The sequence below is a fragment of the Ciconia boyciana genome, chromosome 10, assembly GCF_034638445.1.
Source record: "Ciconia boyciana chromosome 10, ASM3463844v1, whole genome shotgun sequence".
Taxonomy (NCBI): domain Eukaryota; kingdom Metazoa; phylum Chordata; class Aves; order Ciconiiformes; family Ciconiidae; genus Ciconia; species Ciconia boyciana.
Genome location: NC_132943.1, coordinates 30706663 through 30727559, shown reverse-complemented (window position 1 = coordinate 30727559; position 20897 = coordinate 30706663). Strand labels below are relative to the sequence as shown.

Below are 20897 nucleotides of genomic sequence, written 5' to 3'. Positions count from 1 at the left end.
AGGAGGTCCTGTGAGCACCAAAACCAACAAGACTGCTTATCAAGTTGCTTGATGCCTCCTATTGCTCCTTCCTGCTTTCCTCCTCTACTTCCCAGTGTTTTCAGATCCATCTCACACTAACCACTTGTGCTGTGGCTAATTTGGAGACCCATGTGGTGGCACTGGCCTCCTAAAAAGGATAAGGGACTGAGTTTTGCCTGCTTCTCCCTTAGCAGGAGGGTGAGTTTGGGCCTGTTTCCTGTCCAGTGTTGAACAACAGTTCACGAACTGCATCTTTAAGGACACCACTGCTTTGTCACATCTAGTTGAAGTTACCTGTACAGTTCAAAAGAAAGAGAGAGAAGGAGAATAACTGGCAGGTAGGCAGGGTGGTGGCACAAACCCTGTTGTCCTTAGGAAAGCAAACTGAAAGGTGCTTCTTTTATAAATACTTTTTGTATGGATTGGTGAGCTAAATGGATCTCTTCAGTCACTGGTTCCTAAACACAGGCTGGTTCTAGCTTTCTCTCCTGCCTGAGCTAGAATGAACAGTCCTGAACATAATGTGTAAGCTGGTGGTACACGGTGAGTGCCTGTTGCGGTGATGTGTATATCACCTGCAAGATTGCTTTCTACCCTTGCCTTTTCTGTGCTTTTTAATTTTTGCCATGCAATGCCTGGGTATTTTCCCTGGCCCGTGGGGATCCAGAAAAGCGCATCAGGAAGTTAAATGATCTCTTCCGGTGTACGTTCCTTGGCATTTGTTGTCCATTATTTTTCTCTGCTGTGAGACTGTGCTGTCACTTGGGTTAAATCCTTGTGGCTTCTCTAAGGGAAGTAATCTTGACTAAACTGAACTTCTGTGTCTCACGTGGCATGAGCAGCAATCCTTGCTGTTTACCTCAGCCATATGAGTAATGTGGCCACTATAAACTTGTGATAGTAAAGACTTTACTCATGTTGTAAGTGCACATTAATTATCTGACTGCTGCATGTTCACGGATGAAAGCTGTATCTGTGCTAGACAGACATACAGAAAAGCATGTTTTTCAGCTTCTGCAATCCCTGTGTCCAGCAGTTTTTGCGAAGTACGATGCACTATGTTCCTTCATCTTTTTTGCAGTAAGACTAGCTCCCAGGGGCCTGGATGAGCTCTTAGGTTTCTGCTTCTCATAACAAATCCCTGCTTACAGTTGCCTATAGTTTTGGCAGTCTTTAGTTTGGGCTGATGCTTCTCTCTTCTCTCCTATTCACTGCCTTAGGCTGAAGGTCTTTGGAAAATTTCAGGTGTTTCCAAGAAACAATACATAAGGCAGTACATTTCATAGTAATTTAAAAGGAGTTCGTCCTATCCTATTGTTTGCCTTTTTTTGCCCTTCGTATGAAGGAAGTGATTTCCACTGCTTTCCCTCCTGGAGGAGATTCTGATGGAGCTGTTTACTGCCATATCAAAGTTTGCTTTCATTTGGCACCAAATCTGTACAGAAGTCTGAATTAAATTTTCGTTGAATGCCACTGTCAGAAAATGCCAAATTGTGTTTATGGAGGATATGTGATTGCAGAATCCCAGTGCTAGTGGGAATTACTGGCACAACTCTTTCTTTAATCTAAGAAGGTTCTTGGCAGTGTAGGAGGGGATGAGCCTGCCACCATTGAGGTCACCTTTCCACATCTTTATTGAGCAGGGCAAACAGACTAGTTTGGAAGGTATGAGTGCTGCAATTTGTGAACCCTGTGATGCGGGGGCCTGTCATCTTCTCATGACCTTGTGTTTCAGCATCTTACTGGATATGAGGTCAGTTTGTAGTTCGGCATCACCACACTTGGCTGTGTGACACTGGATAGCTCCACTCTCATAGGATCCAGAGAAACGTGCAGCCACATGAAGCCTCCAGCATTTAAAAATGAACCTGTTAAATGTAAGTGTCAATTTTTTCCCCTTGCTTTCCACCTTTCCTAATGATTTAAAATAACAAACAGAGCAACATTGCATCTGCTACCACTGAAATGCTTCAGTGGCATGTCCTAAGCCCTTCTGGAGTGATTACTGCTCCAGTCCCTTGAGTGAGAGTGAGGCTGTATTCTCTGCTGTATTCACCCCTGTGAAATGGCATCTTTGTATGGGCCAGCCTGTAGCTTTCACTGTTGGCGTATGATTACACCAATGTGCTGGTTTTGTTCAAGTCTTGCAGTTTTGCAACTTCAAAACTTCATTCTTGCTTTAAAGAGATGCCATAGGAGGATGTAGAATAAGTGGACAGGTTGCAGCACATCATGTCCCTTAGCCTGTTCCTGGAGCTCCCAAGCTCTAAGGTACCAGGGAGCAGAAAGTGATTCTGGGGTTGCTGGCAGGAATGAGCTTCAAGTGTGAACTCCATGCTGCATTAAGCTGACAATGCAGATGTGCCCAGGATGACTTTATTTCCCACTGCTGTCAGCTGGCACAGTTGCACAGCTTTGCAAAGCATCTGTTCCCATACTTTTCTGATTTTAAACCACTCCAGATCTGTTTTTTTCAGTCCTCTGGTTGTGGTTCTGGCTCTACCTTCAGTGTCTTACTCTACGTTTACTTGTTGAAGCTGATCCTAGTCCTGGTTCACTATGAGGCTAGTGAAGTGAATCCTTGCAAAGAGATAAGAGGAGAAAGATCCCCGTGTAAAGGCTTGAAGTTTCCAGAGTTATGCATGTGATTATTTATTGCTTTTGAAAATTATTTACTTGGAGTGTGTTTGCAGAGATCATGGTCTGAACTGCTGATCTGTTAGGAGGGAGGGTGAGCTGCTGCTTTCGAACACAACTGTCATGGCTGGCCACAACTGAAGCAGGGATGGGAGGAAGCCCGTGGATGATTGCGGAGGAAGTTGGTTTGTGCTAGAGGATTCTGTGCCCCCTTCTTGGGGGGCTGCTGGCCTTCTTCCTCCCTTTGGCTTGCTATAGGAAAGGGTGCCTATTTAAACGACTTTGCTAATAGAAGTTAGGCAAATAGACTGTTCTGGATTAAAAAAAGAACCTTAAATAGAAATATCTGTGTTTGATGCTGTTGAATAGATGTTTTTTCCTGCTAAGTGTAAATCTTTGTGGGTCCTGGTAGCACTTCAGCAGCATTCACAAGCTAATGAGCTGCTAATTATCAGCCCTGCCCAGGCTAATTAGTTCTGTTAAGAGTGTATTAATCTAGGCAGAGCTCTGAGCTAATGTAGCTTTGCTGCTTCTAGGACTTGAGCTGATGTGGTCAAAACTGGGATGTAGATCTCTGACTTTGGGCTGTTCTGCGTGTACAGGCTCTAGATACTGTGATTTCTCCTGGCAGCCATGAGAGCTGTTCTTCCGCTAGTACAAATGCCCAGTCTCCAGGTCCCAAGAACTTTTGCACGCATTTGACTGATTTCCCCAATTTAAATATACCTACCGTGCACTTCCCTCGAGCATGGCAGCACTGTGGATGGAGCTTCAAGAGGGAGAGGTTAGAAGGCGGCAGGCTTGATGCGACAGAAGTCAGCAATGAGACACCCCCTTATTGCACCACAGGGAATACAAACCCCGCTTCCTTCCTCCTCACAGGCGTGAGCTCAGGAGGGTCAATACAGCTCTTCAGCAGTTCTAGCCTTAAAGCTCTTCACTATTCTTACGTTTTGCCTGGTGAGTCAACAGCTTGGAAGTAAAGATCTGCAGATTTGTGACTGTGCAGGACATGGTATATTTTGTTTTGCTGGTAGGATGCATTGTCTTTCTGGGGCTCAGGTCGCCACATGGTTTCACTTAGGTTTCCAGTGATTTTCTAGAAAGAAACTCTATGTGCAGCGCTCTGCAGCAGCCTAATAGCATTCATTTATTAGGCAAGTATCACAGTTCTGTTTATGCAGACAAGTAGGCAAAGTAACTGCTGTAAAACTTATGTTGGTCTCCTAAAATGGGGAGTGCAAGCGATCTGGGAGAAAAAGGCAAACTGTTTGAGGCTGGTTGGTCTATTTTACTAACCCTTCGTTTCTCAACTTTTTCTTACAGCCCCATTGGAACCTGTACTAAGCATTCCCTTGGTGGCTGCATTTGTGATGTTAGTCAGTACCGTCTCTCAGAGCAGCTTTCTAAAGCTTGGTTAATAAATGGCATCACTTTGGTTCCCCTTTGTCTGGTGCCCCATCCTGCTCTCTGCAGGTTCCAGTTCAAGAAGCGATGATACACAGCGTTCACACACAGTGAACAACAGAAACCCCAAAGGGGTTCTTCATACACAGTAATGTTGGTGCCAAATGAAGGAGAAAGTAAAATCAAGGGGACTGTGTCTGTGAAAGGAGTGATGTGATTAAATGTATTTATCTGGGAAAAGGCCCTTACTGATATGATGTTCTGCTTTGCTTTACAGGTACTCTCCATCACTATCAGCTTATTTCATAGAGGGACTGTAGCCCACTTGACCAGTTGGATGTTAAGTTTCCCATCTGAAGACGGGTTGATTTGGTTCCTTTCTACCACTAAGGATCGTGGTTGGTGAATGTATTTGCCCCACCACCTCTAAGCTAACGGTGTGCCAAGGACAGATGTAAAGCAGCTCTCCCTCTGGATATTGATGTGGTATCTTCTTAACACATTGCAACACCTTGGGCCCACTGGCAGCACAGGATATGGAGGCTCTTGAAGTTGATGACATTAGCCCTGCCTTGGAAGTGACTGAAGACTTTTTCAATAGTTTTGATACTAAGCTTGAAAAGATTGTGCAGCCCTCTGAGGTGTATGGTGTACAGGAGGTCCCTGAACTGGTTGGGCACGAGGTATTTGATCAGATAACAGAGAGCAGGAATCTGAGGAACGTCGCCTCCTTAGCCAAAAGTAGCCTCATCTGGGATCACTGCAAAAATGGCCTCTTGGAAACCAAAGCTCAGACAGCATTCCCTGCCAAAGACCAGCGTGTGGTGCAGAGGGGAACAGCGGCTGACAACCTTGCTTGGGCAGGGGAAGGGGAGACTGCAGCTTTTAACATCTTCAGTATCTGCCAGCGGAGGAAAGACAGGCCTCGCTCGGTGAACGACATCCTGGTGCAGAATGAGGAAGCCTCCACGTTCAAGCCAGGACACAACAGGTCACGCTCCGATATCAGCCATGTAAGCTGGGGAGTGGTCTTCACGGGCACCTCCCTGCAGCAGCCACCTGCGCCTGGTCAGGACAATAACTGTGCTCTGCTCTCTTACCTGGCGTTAACCAAGGGAGAGGACATCCAAGGAAACACAGGTTTGTGCTGATGCTATATTGTTTCTGTTGATATGAGGACTTTCCTATTTGTGTTTAATATTTATCTTGAAAGAGGAGCTGCATGTTTAAAAAAAACAAACGAAACCCCCCAAAACCAACTGTGAGGTAGCTCTTAAGGTGATAGAAATCAGCATGGCTCTGTTGTCTTTGATATAGCTCTGTCTGTTTGCCTGCCTAAGGATCAGTTTTTAAACCAATCTTGACTTCTGTTCCTTTCATGGTTTGAAAAACTAAGCTTGTTTTACTTTTTGCTTCTATTTTGTTCAGTTGGACTCAGGACAAAATAATTTATTTGTTACGTATTTCTGATCATTTCCTTACCTGATTTTCCCAAACTAAAAAAAAACTTTGAATGCTAAAGCTATTGGGAGAATGGCAAATCTAAACAAAGGCAGTTTTCATAAAAGTTAAAGAGTGGCCATTAAAAAGAGGGCATACAAAGCTTTACTGTGAGGCCTGAGATCTCTGCTCTTTTTCTTTAAGAAATGCTGGCTATTCAGGCCATAAACAATTAACAAAAACTTAAGCATGCAATTTGTGCTTGTCAATATTAAGGCATCTCTGCCAGCTTTGTATGGGGTACAGGAAGTCTTGTTATCAGATTTAGGCAGGCGTCTCCAGTGAGCCATACGAAGCAATATTTCAGCAAGTGATACTTTTTCCTTTTCCTTTCTCAAGCACTGCACTGGAAGAGGTTGTGCTCAGGTCTTCGGAAACACTGAACCAGTGTCTCTGTCTCCATGATTTATTTTGTAGATGCCAGAAGTGGACTGGGGACTCATGGAAAAGAAAAGCAGTTAGTGCCGCAAAGGTTTTATAATCTAAATAAAGGCAAGAGTTAACAAAGGAATTTAAAAATCAAAGTGTTGTGAAAGCACATGTGTGTGTGTATGGTGGAATGGCTCCAGTTATGAATAGGTAGCCTGTTTAGGGTTAAAACAAGCCTTCCAGATAAGTCAGCTGTTTTGGAGCATGAAAAGGAGGTGTGCAAATGGTTGTGTTTGTGGATGTGTGCATATATAAACATAAATATATATAATATGTAGGTATATATGTATATATATACACACAAACCTGTAGGTTATTGTGTTGTATTGGGATACAGCAACTATGTCACAAAGAAGGGTGCTGTTGGTTTACAAAGGCAAGTATACCTGCTGTTATTTTTGTTTAGGGAGATATGTTGCTTCCCACAGAGTGGGGTCTCTGTTCTGTGTCCTTCCCGTGGAAGGGATGCAGAACAGGAACGCACCCAGAAGCCTGGAGACAGAGCTCTCAGTTTCTGTCAGCTGTATCCTGGGCATCTCATGGGTTTAACTTAGCATATAACACCTTTATATGCCCACAGAAACACCATTAAAATCTAGCCATTAAAGGTCAATACGTGTCCCCGATAGTGTTTTAAGCTTAATCTTTTTCACCCAATTTCCCCACACAGCCCTCAGAAAAAGAAAGGGGTTCTGTTACTTATACTGTTTATAGAAAGAAATACCTAAGCCATTCTATATTTAAAGACTTGTTCATGCACTTATTCAGTAAGAGTGATTTCAGGCTGCCACTGGATCCCCAAGCTGCAAGAAGCAAGCTGCCAATCCAGCTGGTGCTGAGCAGCATAGTCCGAGGCCGAACAGGTCTCCCTTCTGTCAGTCCAGGGCTTAGGCAACTGCAAGAGTACATCAGGGTGCACCCTAATGCATTGCACCTCTGTCTGGGGTGAAGCAAATTACATTCCCCTCTCCCTTACACACAAATGCAAGACAGTGTGATGCAACTGTTCATAAAAGGAAGCAAAATGAAAAATGGAAGCAGTGGTGTAGGTTTTTCTTCCCCTTCTGGCAAACAAAGAAATTTTATTAGGAACTGCAGTGCTGGGACACAATTGCTTCTGTAGTCAGGGACTGCATACTGCATTGTCCCCCTGTCCTGGGTGAGAGTCTCCACACTTTTGGAAGCTGGGCTGTCTGCAGCGTTGTCCTCGTTCGACCCTGGCTCCCACTTCAGCTGTTCCAGTCCACTTTGCTTAGAGACAACAGACCCCAGGGAGGTGCACCAACCCTCTGGAAGCCCTAAAAGGGCTGTGCTGTATCCAGAGTGGAGTCTATAGCAGGACTTCAAACCAGTGTCTAGAACAGATTGATAGAAAACCTTCCGTGATATAACCATGAGAGGAAAATAAAAGACAAGAAACACGCTCTGTGTGCAGCTGGATCTAACAGTGGGATTCCTAAGCTAGGTTGTGTCCAGGATTTAGTCACCCCATTGCAGTGTGTACCCAAGGTGTGCTGGTTTAGTAGCAGCAGTAGAGTTCAGTGGTGCTCTTCCCAGCCCCTCAGCAGGCACTTGTCCTGTTTAAATGCAGCTAATGCAATGAAGTTTTTCTCCATACAGAAAAAGCGAACAAACTGTGTTAGTGTGATATACTCTTTACCGTTATGATTTCACGTTAAACAGTTTGTAGTTGTGAGTTATAACTGTGAAGACCTTGCATCTATAAAGTAGTTTTGTGAAGTATAGCAATATTGGCACTCTTAAAAAAACCAGAATTTGACAGATTTCCACGAAGAAAACTCTTGTTTTTATACTATCTGCAGTAGTGCCAGGTATCTTACAGCTCATCTGTTCCTCGATTTCTCTATGGTACCAGGAAAAAGTCCCATTGCTGTGCTCAGTGCTGCCAGAAGCGTAGGTTCAATGGCTTTTTACAGAAGAGACTCGGTATGGTCAAGTTCTGGGATCTCGGAGGTGAACTGAGCAAGAGAAGGAAATGGATTAGTAAGAGTGGCTGAAGAACTTCTCCCAGTACTCACCTGTAGTCCAGCAGCAGTCAGTACCTCTAAGGTGCTCAGCCCACACTTTTACTATTGCTTTTTGCAAAGGTGCAAGGCATTTGTCAGTGCTTGCTGTGTGCCCTCCAAGAGCCTTTCTGCATGGGATGTTTGAAGGCAGCGGTACCTTCTTTGAGGAGGGAGGACTTCTGTGCTCTGAAAATGCACTCTTTTAACCTGTTTCCTTAACCTGTTCTGTTCAGCTGCTGCGCAGGTTTTAGAAGGTAGCCATGGTATATATTCCCTCTGCGTTTACAAGAGAGCCTGCCATAGAGTTTGCTACTGTAAGCTGAGCTGAAAAGAGAAAAGCAAAAGCAAGAAGGTAGATGTCGCAGGTACCTGTATCTGGGGTTGGTAATTATTCTCCACAAGAGACAAAAAAATTTATTTTAAGGTTGGCTAAAAGCTGCTGCAGTGGTTGAAGGAGTCATAGTGGCTGCAGCCTGTGGAGACATCCCTTTTCAGGGCTTTAATACACATTAAACGAATGCATATGAGATACGGAGAGCAACTTCAGCCACTCCTCTCAGTCCTCATTGCAGTCAAAGACTTCCCTCTGGAGCCTGCAGAGGTCTCCCAGTCCTCCAAGGCTGGCCGAGTTGCTGCATAAATTAACTCTTCACAATTTTTTTTTCCTTATCTTCATACTATATTTATTGCTATGAGCTTATCTGTTCCTGCTGCTTGCTTTTTTATAATACAAATAAAATGAAACTGGATCCTTTCCATGTGCTGTGAAAGAAAAGGATCTGAAAAGAAGCTGTGCCTTTTGGGGCAGTATCTCCTTAGGCCTGCTGGCAAAACAGCTAGCGTACTAGAAGTGAGCACTGTTTGTGCTAGGGAGCAGTGTCAAGCTGTAAGTGGACCTAGCAAAGATGGAAGTTGTAAGCAAATTCAAGGCAGGCTTTTGTATTTCTGGGCATGCGGCCTGGCAAACAAAGGGAGAATGCTGCTTCTGTAGTATCCAGCGAAAGCTTGCTTAGATCATTAAAACACAATGTATGAGCGGTTATCTTTGATAGTCATGTGGATGTTTTCATGCAAACACAGCCACTCCCGAGAGTGTGGTGCTATAGTACTTTATAGTACTTTTCCTGGATAGCTGTTTCGTTTGCCTGCCATGCCTGTGAGCTTGGGGAACTCCAGAGCTGTCATTGCGCTGAGCGCCTGCACGCTGACAAACTGTCCTTACTGCAGAAGGCTGACGCCTTGTGCCTCTCTCCAGCAAGCAGCTATGGAGGTACTCAGCCAGCCCCGTTGATTTTGGCAGTATGCTCTGCCAGAAAGCCGAGCCGATGTTTGCAGCACTGTGGCATGGCAAAATAGACATACCAGAGAAAGGTGACTGCCTTAAAACTGGCCAACAGGCCTGAATTCTACTGTGTCTGATTGAGGCCAGGATTTCACCTCCTCCTTTCAACTGACTGATTTAAAATAATACCTTCCCCCCCTCTTCACATCTTTTTATCTGGCTGGGAGCCTAGGCATCATCTGGGACACTCTTTGAAGGTATGATCTTGTACTCAGAGTTTGTGCAGGGGATATTTCAAGAAAGGTTTGGGCCCTTCTTCATATAGTTCTTGTACATATTACATACTTTTCTAGTGTGTTTTTGTGGAGGTGAGACATCTAAATCTGTATTCATGAGAAACACACTGCTGATTCACAGGTTGGGGACTGGGGGTAATCCTTGAGTTCTGAGGAGTCATTTTACCGTGCTGCTTTCTCTTATTCTGGCGACCACACAGACTTTATGTCAGGGTGTTTTCTTTGTTTGCCAGATATCCTCATCTTCAGCAGCAGTAGCGGTGGCTGGTACTAGCTCTATGCCTGTGACGTTGGCTCATGCAGCATTTAGTCGTACATATCAGTGTGCTGAGCAGGTTTGTGGTGGTGGGTCACAGAGCAGCAGACAGCAGTGCCATCAATTGCCACTGTTGTTGTCCTGCTCAGGGAGGAGCTGCAAAGACAGCTAGCTGGAAAGGGGAGGTGTGGCAGGTTTGGGAGCTGCTGCAGAGGTGGAGGTGGCCAGAGATCCTGAGAGGTGTGAAACATTGGAGATGTGACATACAGCCTTCATGCTTCCCCTCCGGTGATGGCCAGGTAAAGCCTAGCTCCTGACCCATCTACCAAGGAGGTTTCTGGAGCCTGATTGCCATTTGTGATTTTGCAAAAACACCCCTGTAGCATTGTCTTTTGTCTCTGGTATGTAGAAGCTACACAGCCAGGGCAGACCAGTAGGCTGTTGATTGCCACTGGGATGACAGAACATTATAGATCCGTGGTGTTGTGCAGAAGATAGTGGTGCTGTCATCCAAGAGGCAAATGTGCGGAAGCAACACTTCTGCACCTTCCTCTCTGGGGAGCAGGAAGCCTCAAAACACTTGGAAATAATCCCAGAGGTATCAAGCCAGTTGGAGGACCGATGCCCCCCTTTTGGCCAATTTATTTTCAGCATTAAAAGGTAGCTGTACTGCAGAGATTTGGGGCCTTTCAAGATTTAAGGAGGCAAAAGTGTTATTTAAAATCCTTGAGCACCCTCCGAGCTGGAAGGACCATGGGGGGCTGGCAGAGAGCAGCAGCAGCGGAGGGGGCTAGGCTGGGCGGCTTCCTCCGGCGGAGGGCAATGAGACCTTGCCTGGGAGGCTGTGGGAGGGTGCAGGGTGATGGAGAAGGGAGTGCGGTGGGAGGCAATGGGAGGGGCTCGCATGCAGGGGAGAGATTTACAGTGCAGGAGGATTACAGTAAACAGCACTGATGAGTTTGGTTGTGAAGCTGTTCTGGTTGGGAGGGTTATTCTTTATGGAGATTTTTGCTCTGGAGTTATGACACTCCATAAAGCTAATGAACAGAGTTTTCATCTCCTGGGGCAGTGCTGATTGTTTCCGGTAATTTTGTGATGACTTTCATAACTGAATTTTCAGGTTAGTTGCTATTATTCCCTTAGTGGTGTCAGCTAACTCTCCTGATGTGAACTGACCCTGTTTTCATAGCTTTGACAGTCACTTTATACCCTTTCTTCCCTCTTTTTAAAGCTGAATTGAGTGAATTTATAAAAAAATCAGCAAATCCATCTTCATTTGATATTCTCACTTCTTTTGCAAGTGCTGCTGTTTTATGCATCTCCTAGCTGGTGGTAGGTAACCAACTCTTTCAACTCATTATACTTTTGTCTCTTCCAGAGTTGAGTCCTGTTCTGGGTTGGTCTTGCACTTTGACTGAATCCAGCCTCCTTCTCCACTGCCCCCTTGGCACAGGCACCGTGTCAGTATGCACAGGGTGCTGGTGGTCTGCTCGGCAAACGCTATACAAGTGTTCGACTTGCTGCAGAGGAGCAAAAAAGATTGGATGGTGTGGCTGGGCAGCCGGGATCCTGTAGGCCTCAGCAGAGTTTCTCGTATGTTTCTCATACAGTGCCACACCTGAAAGGAAGGACATAAAGAATAATTTGTTCAGGTTCTTTATCCATCTGTTTAGGCAGTTCATTCATTGAAGAGTTTTGTTGGTGAACAGCTAAGCCAACCTCACTAGCAATGCATAAATCTAAAATTAAGAGTTTGCAAGTTCAACATTTTCAAAGCAGCTTTTGCTTTCCCAAAGCCTAAGGAAGATGAAAAAAAGTGAATGTCCTTCTGGTGGGGAGAGATGCTGTTTCTTTATATAAATTAATGCCAATTGCTACCCAGTTACAAGTCCTATTGCTGTAGCAGTCCCTTGAAAAGAGGTGGCATTGGGAGAAGCAGCCAGATTTGGCTCCAGGACAGCCATCTGCTGGAAATTTGTGGCAAAATATCAATGCCATTATTTCAGGACCAAGTGGAATCAGATATGCTTGCCTGAAAGAGATATGCTTGCAGAGCCAGATGGGAAAATAGGTGGGAAGAAAAGACTGTATTTTTAAGTAGGAGGGAAGTGGAGACTATGGATCTGAGTCACACTGGCTGAGGCACAGTTTGTCCCTGGTCTAGCAAACCCCACCAAGCAGGTGACTAGCCCAACCCAATTTGAGAGCATTTTAGGTCCCAAAGGTGTCTTTTAAGTTCTGTGGAAATCAGAGACGAGGACTATTGACAAAAACTGTGTAACTGTATGCTCGTCTCTTACTAAGCATTAGAGAAACCAGAGAGGAGTGCCACCTCAAGAGACAAGCCCCTCAGAAACTAGGCATCTCTGCTTCTGCTCTTTTCCAAGTTACTTGGTATTACTGTCATCAGAAATGCTTCAGTGGTGGAAAACATGGCAAGTTTTCCTGCTATACCAACAGGGACGTAAGTACAGTCAGTTGTTCAGGAGCATATATCTTCTGGACATGCAGAGAGAACGTTTGTGCTCCCTCTCCCGTGGTGCTGGTTGCACCAACTGCCCCCAAGTGTGGAGAGGGGTGGATGTGTGCTCGGTGCAGGGTTCCTAGCCGGGACGAGTGGGCAGTTCCCAAAGGAGAGGAGCGACGCTAAGGAGGATATTGCCCTGTTCCCAGCTGCCGAGTCTCTCTTTGTTTCCCTCTGCCTCCTTCCCCCTCTTCCCTTGAAATTATAACTCCAAATGGCTCAGGCGTGCGCCATTTACTGTGATTATTTCCCTTTTTTTTTTTTACTCTTCCTCAATTTATTCCCCCTGTCTCTGTAAGAGAGTTTCTGTTTGGAAGGTGGATGGAGAGATGGTAGCATTTACTCTCTGAGTGGAAAGGTATTATCTGGCACACTGCACATCGAGGAGATAAAGGAGCAGAGGGTTGTAAGGGGTGTGTGTGTATGTGTAGCATATGGATTCACCCTGTCTCTGCCAGCATCTATTGCCCTGACCTAAACAATACGAGGCATTTGAATTTTAATCAAGTTGGCTGCTGGTTCTGTCCCAGTTAGAGCGAGAGTCAGTGGAGCCGATTCATGGGAGCTTGAACGGAAGGAGTGGGGCGAGGGAGGGAGAGGGGGGTGCCTCTGTGAAAGGCAGGGAGAGATAGCCTTTCTCTAACTCAACAAAAGACAAGAAAACCTGTGTGCAGATGAAGGAGGGGTGGCTGGGGGAAGGTTATGAGTTGTCTTATTATGGAGAAGCTTGAACTGTCATCTGTACTTGATGGAAGCGAGAGAGATTGCAGTTGGAGCTGCAGAAGCGCTGCCTCCCTGATTGGATTAATAGAAAGGGAAGATGACTCTAGAATGGCAGCCCATTATCTGCACTACAAAGGGATTAGTGTGGGTTTCAGAGAAATTAATGGCTTTTGAGTTAGCGCAGAAATACTAATGAATGTCAGGGCCAGAGATGTACGGTGAACAAAATTGGTTCTCTTTTAGTGTGTGTGTGTGTGTGTGTGTGTATCTGTCCATGTGGGATATGAAAGTGTGCTTTTTCTCTACCATTTTGAGTTTTAGATTAGGCTTTCAGTTTTCATATTTAGCTGAAATACTCTCGAGTAGCTTATTTGTCGGCAAGGTATAGTTATATTGATTTCTTTTCCACCTTTTCAGACCTAGTGCCAAAGTAGCAGTTTTTAATTGTTGTTATGATTTTAGTCATATATGCAGGAAATCTTTGTACGTAACGTGTAGAGTGCTTTGAACATGGTGTTAAATGCAGGCTCCATTCTGAGTAAGCAGGCAATGTGGGGAAGCTGAGGCTGAGCTGGCAAGGCGAAACCGAAGTGCCTCCTTTTTGCTAGTGTGGATGGGAGGTAGCATCCTTCCCCCATTTTTTAACTCCCATGAGGTTTCCATACTCACATTAAGTATATAAAGCAATTAATTCTTATGTATGTTCATTAAGTTTAACTGAAGCTTGTCTACTTAATCCTTATAAATCCTTAAAGTTGGTCTTCACTGAAGAGCTAGCCAAAGCTTTTACACTGTTGCTGTCCTTAATCCTCCTCCTGACCATACACAAAACTCTCACAACCAACCACAGCAATGCTTTCAGCCAAGGACGGGAGCATCTCCTTAGACTGTAGGTTACAGCCCAAGATCTGCTTTCTCACCGGTTGGTATCAGAAGCCCTTTGGACAGTATCCAAGTCCCTCAAATACTCATACTGACTCTCCTTGAGCCCCTGGGAGGATAGACAGACTCACCATTAGCCAGCGGTGGTGAGAGCGGCTTGGCTAGCAATCCTGGCTGTATTAGCTTGGAAGCCCAGTACACACGGGGATGCAGTAACTTCTGTACAGAGGCTCATCTTTGGCTCTTTGTTTCCAAGCTTCATCAAGCCCAGATACTTCTGTTCTCTTAGCTCTGCATTGAAGACATCCTAGGTATACTCAGAGGTGATCACGTCTAAAACTTGTTAGTGTGGCCTGTTAGCGTGAGTGGTAACTGGTTAAGCTGAGACGCTGAAAATATTTTGCGCCTCCAGCTGTCTACCCTATCCCTCTTTCAAAGGTTATCAGCCCAAGGGTAGAAACCACGAGTGAAACAGCTCGTGTATTGCTGTGGTTTGTAATGCTGTGCGTTAAGGTCAATTGATGCTGACTTTGTTTTGACCTAATTGTGCCGGGCAGTGAATGAGGAGCTGTTCCCAGGTCACTGCCTTGCTCCTGTGTCGGGAATAGCAGTCTCCAAGGGAGAGGGACAACCGGAGGCAGAAACCTCTTCACTTGTGTCTGTTAATTCTGACACTGCAAAGTCAAGACCCATCACAGGTACCCTTACTGGAAAGGTGAAGTAGAAGTCAAATGGGACCAAGAATTTGTTCCTTAGGGCTGGGTTGTTTTGGGCTGCCAAGTGTTAAAGTCGGTGTTAGAGCATAACAGTGAATGTCACTGAATTTATACAGGGACCAACAAAAATTGCATAGAGCCACATGTCCAGCCCAAGGTGAAAATACGGCATTTGCATGTATCGATGGTGGCTGAAGTGGTGCAAATCAGATTGGAACAAATTTTGCATGGAAACCTTTTTTAAAACTCGGAAATGCTTTAGATAATTCCTTTTAAATTCGTAGCGCTTTGGTGCCCGGAGTGACTCGTGTATGGCTGGTTTTCTGGGGACAAAGAAAATTCCCTTCGACTTCGCCTTGGGCCGAGGTTTGTGAAAGGGTCTACTCCAAAGCACCTGAAATGCTGAGGCACTTAGATATATGTGTTTGAATCTGGGCAGCTTCTTACTTTTCATTTTTGGTCATGTCTGCAGGCCCTGAGCCTGATTCTCATCAATCAGCAAAGCTCCTCTCTAGTAAGCGGAGCTGTGCAAAATGTTCTGGTCCCGGGTCGTGGTGAGATGTGGTAAGAAACTGCTGTTGTTGGGCACAGTTCTCCATTCCCAGTGTCCTGGGTAAGTCCAGGTGCAGTGCCCGGGTGCTGGCAGCGGGGCTGTTCTGGCCGGTTCCAGCGGCCCCACCGACGGGCACAGGTGGGGCCTCTCTGGCAGAGTGCATTTCAGAAAGGGCAAAGCACTGCACGGCGGTGTGAGGAGTGACGAGGAAAGTGTGAGGAGCAGCCCGGGCTCAGAGGAGGAGAAGGTGCTGCAGGCGCTGGGGCAGGGATTCCCCTGCAGACCCTTGGGAGACCATGGTGGAGCAGGTATCTCCCTGCAGCCCGTGCGGGACCCCATGCTGGAGGAGGTGGAGATTTCCTGAAGGAACTGTGGCCATGGAGTGCTCACGCAGGAGCAGGTTTATCCTGATGGACTGCAGCCCCTGGAGAGGACCTGCCCTGGAGCAGGAGAAAAGTGTGAGGAGGAAGGAGCAGAGAGGAACTGACCGCGACCCCCCATTCCCCTTCCCCCTATGCTGCTTGGGACAGGGGGAGGTGGAGGGGTTGTGTGTGAAAGCATGAAGTTGAGCCTGGGAAAGAGGGGGGCATGAGGGGAAGGTGTTTTAATTTGTATTTGTTTCTCACTTTCAAAATCTATTTTAATTGGCAATAGATTACTTAATAATATTGTACTCTTCTGCACTAGGTTCTGGGAGACTTGCAGTGTTCTGTTGCTCTGTCACTATTCTCCTGGATAATCTTAGGAAAATTGCTTTGTTCTCTGTCCCTCTGTTTCCCTGTCCCCTTTTCATGAAGTGTTTTGGTACTTCTGGGTGAAAACGTGCTGCATTCTCCTTGGCTCAAATGTAGAGTCAGTGCTTGTGTTTGATCATTATAACCTATTGGGTGAAGGCTATTTCTGTGATCCTGTCCTCCAGATATATCATGTATGAGTAGGAGAGATAAGCCAGAATGTCGTACAAATTGAAACTATTATTTAAAACGAATTAATGGTAACATTCTCATTTTGTTTCCTCTAGAACACAAGCCAACGTTCCCAAATATTCTGAAGAAGGGATACGTAGAAATTAAAAGAGACAATGACAGCTGCTGGCAAACCTGTTATGCTGAGCTCTCCCCGTACAAACTGTACCTGTATTGCTTGGACAGCAGTGGCAACCAGACTCTTCCCACCGTGTATCCACTCATGCATTTTCAAAGGGTCACTGTTACTGGTTGCATTGAAACCAAGGTGGTGGATGCTGTCCTGTCAGACAACTCGCAGCTACAGCTGAAGGCAGAGTCCTCATGGGAGGCTTTGGACTGGGGACAGAAACTCTGGGAAGCAGTGCGTGCTTCTGTGCCTGCTTTCACGAGACAGCAAGAGAAACTGGAGAATGTGCCAAAGCCTGACAATAACAGTGACCTTTGTCAAACCAATGGATTGTTAGAGAAGCCTATGGAGCTCTTCCTATCCATGAATTTAACTGAAAACACTAAAGAGTACCAAAATATTCTCAAATCAGGGACTCTTTATAGGTTAACTGTCCAGAATAACTGGAAGGCATTTACTTTTGTCTTGAACAGGTCTTATCTCATGGCATTCCAACCAGGTAGACTTGATGAAGATCCTCTGCTGAGCTACAATGTCGATGTGTGCCTGTCGGTCCAGACAGATACTCAGGATGGCTGTGACTCTTGCTTTCAGGTCATTTTTCCTCAAGATGTCCTCCGCCTGCGTGCAGAGACCCGTCAGAGGGCCCAGGAGTGGATGGAGGCACTGAGAGCAGCAGCCAATGCTACTAGAAGTTTAACTCAGAACCCGCAGGTCACGCTTAGGAACAAACCTGGAGATCGGGTCTTTGGAAATGATCTTAGAAAGAGCAAGCGCCAGTCTGTGACCACCAGCTTCCTGAGTATCCTGACCACGCTGTCTCTAGAGAGAGGGCTCACAGTTCAGAGCTTCAAGTGTGCAGGTAAGGAACCAGACTGCAGCATCTGCACCTACTCCTCTTCTGCAGGAAATCACTTGGAAGAGCATGTATGTGTTTTAGCAGCACACAGCCGTTCCCTGCCTCTCACTATGGCCATAGCCACTTTGGTGTGTTAGCCTTTTTTTGCTCTCTGTAAAATGTGGAGAAAAGCCTATGGGATATTCAGGGATTCACCTGCATTTGATGAGCAGTGCTGAAACGTTAGATCCTGCACATACAGCACTACGTGGGCCAGGGCTGCCTTACAGCGTGACTGAGTTGTTTTCTTGTTTCCAGACACTGGGGAGGTGGTCCAGAATCAAAGTGATTTGAATTCTGGATACGATGCAACTTTCCCACTTGGAGCACTTTTGCTTCCTTTTCTTACTGTGTCTCCTCCAAGTCATTTTTGGAGCTCAGTTTCAGCTCTGGGCCTTCTGGGGAGACTCCTCAAAGCATATATGCTTCCATGAAACACCGTCATTTGGCGACATGTGTTCTAGTACTGAGGTTCAGGCATGAGCTCATCTGCTTGGTTCTTCCCTTGAGGCAGGGGTGAAAACATGACCTGAAGCCTCTGCATCTAATTGTAAATCTCAGTTCATTTGACTGCTGAGTCTAGTCCTAGGCAAGAGCATGATTTTATCCAGTTCGGGAATGAAGTGAAAATAGAAGGACCTGTGTGAATGCAGTTCATTGTCCTTTTACTTTAGTGAGGGCACCTTTGTGGAGCAAGTTTGGGAACTTTGTGCCTAAATTGTACTCTCTGGCTGGCTTTAGTTATGCTCACTTAGAAACTGCCAGCTGTATCAGAAACAGCTTTTCTGGAGGGTTTTCCTCTTTTATTATGGGAGCTGTGAGGGTCCTGCCTCTTCCCCACTCTGCTCTGGGGTGCGGGAGCTGTCTGATGTGGAGGTCTCCTGTTGTGCTGGAGCCACGCATGGCTTGGGCGGGGTCTGTGCGGGCCCAGGACCTGCTGGCTGGCCTGACTCCCTTCCAGGGGAGACCTGAGCCCCAGAAGTACTGGATTGCCCTCAGAACTGGCTGTGGGTGCAGCTAGTTTTGTCCCTCTCTGGTAGTGACCCGCAGGTGGTGTTGCTGCTCACCTCTCCACAGTGCATGGCACCCACCTGGTAGCCGGAGCATCGCGAAGGTTGGCCTCACTGCAGTTAATGATTTGGTCACAATATTGGGACTTCTGCCTGAATTCAGTTCTGTTCTTGGCCACAAACAATTTGTGTGACTTCATGTCAGTTTTTTCTGGGAGTAATTATGTGCCAAATTACTGCCGAAACTGGAGGTGCCTGGGTCCTGTGATAACTCTGATTACCTGAACACGATTGGACAATGATCATGTCTTACCTTTAAGGGTAGTTGTGAGAGTGAAAACTGCAGGGAGACTCTGGGAATGGGTCAGATAAGTATCCCCAAGATGGATCCAGCCCAGTGTGTTACCCAGCAGACAGCCTTGTGAAACTCAAGAAGACAGCAAAATTAACAGCCTCATTTTAAGATAATGTCCCAGATGACATTAAAACTTTATTTCTTTCTCCTCATTTCTTTTAATTCAAACCTCTAGGGGAAGATTTTGTAATTTTGCTTCATCCTCTGACTGAGGTCCAGGAGTTTCAAGTGAGCATTTCCAATGACCTCCTCAAAAATAGGATCAGGCCCTGGGATGGCAACAAAGGGCATGTCTCCAATGTGAAATAGGTTTTAGTCTTGCATTATGAAGTATGGGAGCAGACTTTTCTGTGGGAAAGGGTGGATTTCCTCTCCCAAACATGGTGCAATTCATCTGTACTCACTCATGTATTCCCCACAGAAATAAGGTGCTCTCACCGCGTCAGGGTTGCATGGAGTCTTTTCCTGATACGCGAGGCATTCCCAGTGCTCCTGTGGTCTCCTTTTAGTCTGCAAAACTGAACAAACACTCTTGTGCAGAGAAGTGCGAGTTGTGGAGAGTCTGTGAGAAGGTGGCCACTGGGATTCCCTGTACCTAAGGGTGGGGATGCACAGCACTTACTGTAGGAGCAGACCCTTTACCGTCTGCCTGAGACCCTTAGAGCGGGTCTTTGAGAGTCAGCTGGAACTTCTAGCTGTTACCACGGTGCAAAGAAATGAATAATTGTAATTATAACTGGGAGAAACTGGGGAAACTTGTCTGGCTCAGAAAAGTTTGTGCTGAGACTTTGGAGGCACACCAGCAAGCTGAGACTCTCTCCTTGTACCTTGCTGCCTGCAGGCAGTTTGCGCTGTTCCCCGGGGCGGGCTGCTGTTTAACCTAAGGGGCCTGCTGACGGTAATTACAGCTTGCAGGCATTGAGAGCGGTTTTCCCCAGGGCTGCTGGGAGGGGTAAGCTTGGAAAAGGATGAGGAGGGGGGAGGAAGAAAAGTTTTGCTGTGAATTCTTCAGCCATTTAGTGCAAATTCCTGTAATTACCGTCTTTGTGTCCTGTCCCAATGGCATGTAATACAGCAGAAGCCTTTCCTAATTGAGACCTTACAGGAGGTACAAATCCCTCCTTTGTTCGGCCTGACAAATTAGTGCCAGAAAGTGGCAAGGTCCGAGTGGGAATCAAAGGCAAGCAACACAAAGATGGAACTTAAGGCTACAGTAATAACCCTCTCTAGTCTTGCAGGGGTGGGAGTGAAGGAAAAGTAATGACCAATGAAAAAGGAAGGGGGTTTTTGTTATAAATTCCCTTGACATGACAGCACCTCAGGGCTGCTTTATTTATTTAGGAAAAGTGATTAAATAGTAATACAACAGGGCAGACCATTGTCTCTCGAGCTACCCCCCTTCCTACAGACCCCTGCTGCCTTGCCTAATTGATTGACAATGAACCCCTGATAAAGAAGGTTGTCGGGAGGACCTGATGGGGACAGGTTTGGGGGTTTTTTTTGTTTTGTTTTCTTCTTTCTCTTTGCAGTCTTTGTGGGGTTCCCCTCCCCGATTTTTTTTCTGTTTGAAATGCCCTCTGCATCCCCCTTTCCTCCCCCTGCATGTCCCTCAGTAAAAGCTTTTCAAGGGACTGCTCCCAAGCAGCTGACACTCACAAGCAGGTAGGGAAGAATGCGAATGTCTGCGCTTCGCTATTGACAAGTTTATCTTGGAGCCTGACTAGCACTTTTCAACTTGTGATATAAGCCAGGGCAGTGGTGTCAGATGTAGTCATGGGGCAGGGGGGACAAACTGTTGATACACTGGAGTCAGAAGGGCAGCTTGAAAAAAATTTTCTTTTGCTTGATCAGCAGATACAATGCTTTTCCCCACATTTCTAACTCTTTGTCTTACTGTGGAGAGCAGGATGTTATTTCTCATCATTTCCAAAGATGAACTAATAGGCCATTGATTAACAGTGGAGAGGCATGTTTTTATAAACCCTTTTACCTTTGCTGCCATTATTTCTGTTTTTGCCTTGGAAGATAAATACATTTTGGAACATGGGATTAACTAGAAACTGCTGGCAATGGACTGGCACTCCTCTGTCCTTTGCATGGTCACATAACTACCGGCATGATCTTGCCCTGTTGCTGGGGTACAGCAGTGTTCCTGTGGGAAGCGTTTGGGGCTCTGAGCAAGGGTGGCATTTGTGAGCATCAATCTGCTCAGGTGAGACTTTGTAGGGACCTACCCTGTGTCTTCAAATGGATATGAAGTGAAAGTTGTTTGCAAGTCCAAGCTGG

General features: G+C 46.0%; 1 protein-coding gene across 6 annotated transcripts in view; it reads left to right on the top strand.

Moving 5' to 3' along the window:
• Positions 1-20897, top strand: part of PLEKHM3 (pleckstrin homology domain containing M3) — a 94423-nt gene that overhangs the window by 7544 nt on the left and 65982 nt on the right. For 4 of the 6 annotated variants that reach the window (XM_072874211.1, XM_072874210.1, XM_072874214.1 and 1 more), the window contains 3 exons: positions 1757-1898; positions 4343-5205; positions 16275-17210. In XM_072874211.1, coding sequence (XP_072730312.1) covers positions 4602-5205; positions 16275-17210 — 1540 coding nt within the window. In that variant the 5' untranslated portion in view covers positions 1757-1898; positions 4343-4601. The remainder of the gene's footprint in view (positions 1-1756; positions 1899-4342; positions 5206-16274; positions 17211-20897) is intronic. The other 2 variants (XM_072874213.1, XM_072874212.1) reach the window with 1 other exon arrangement.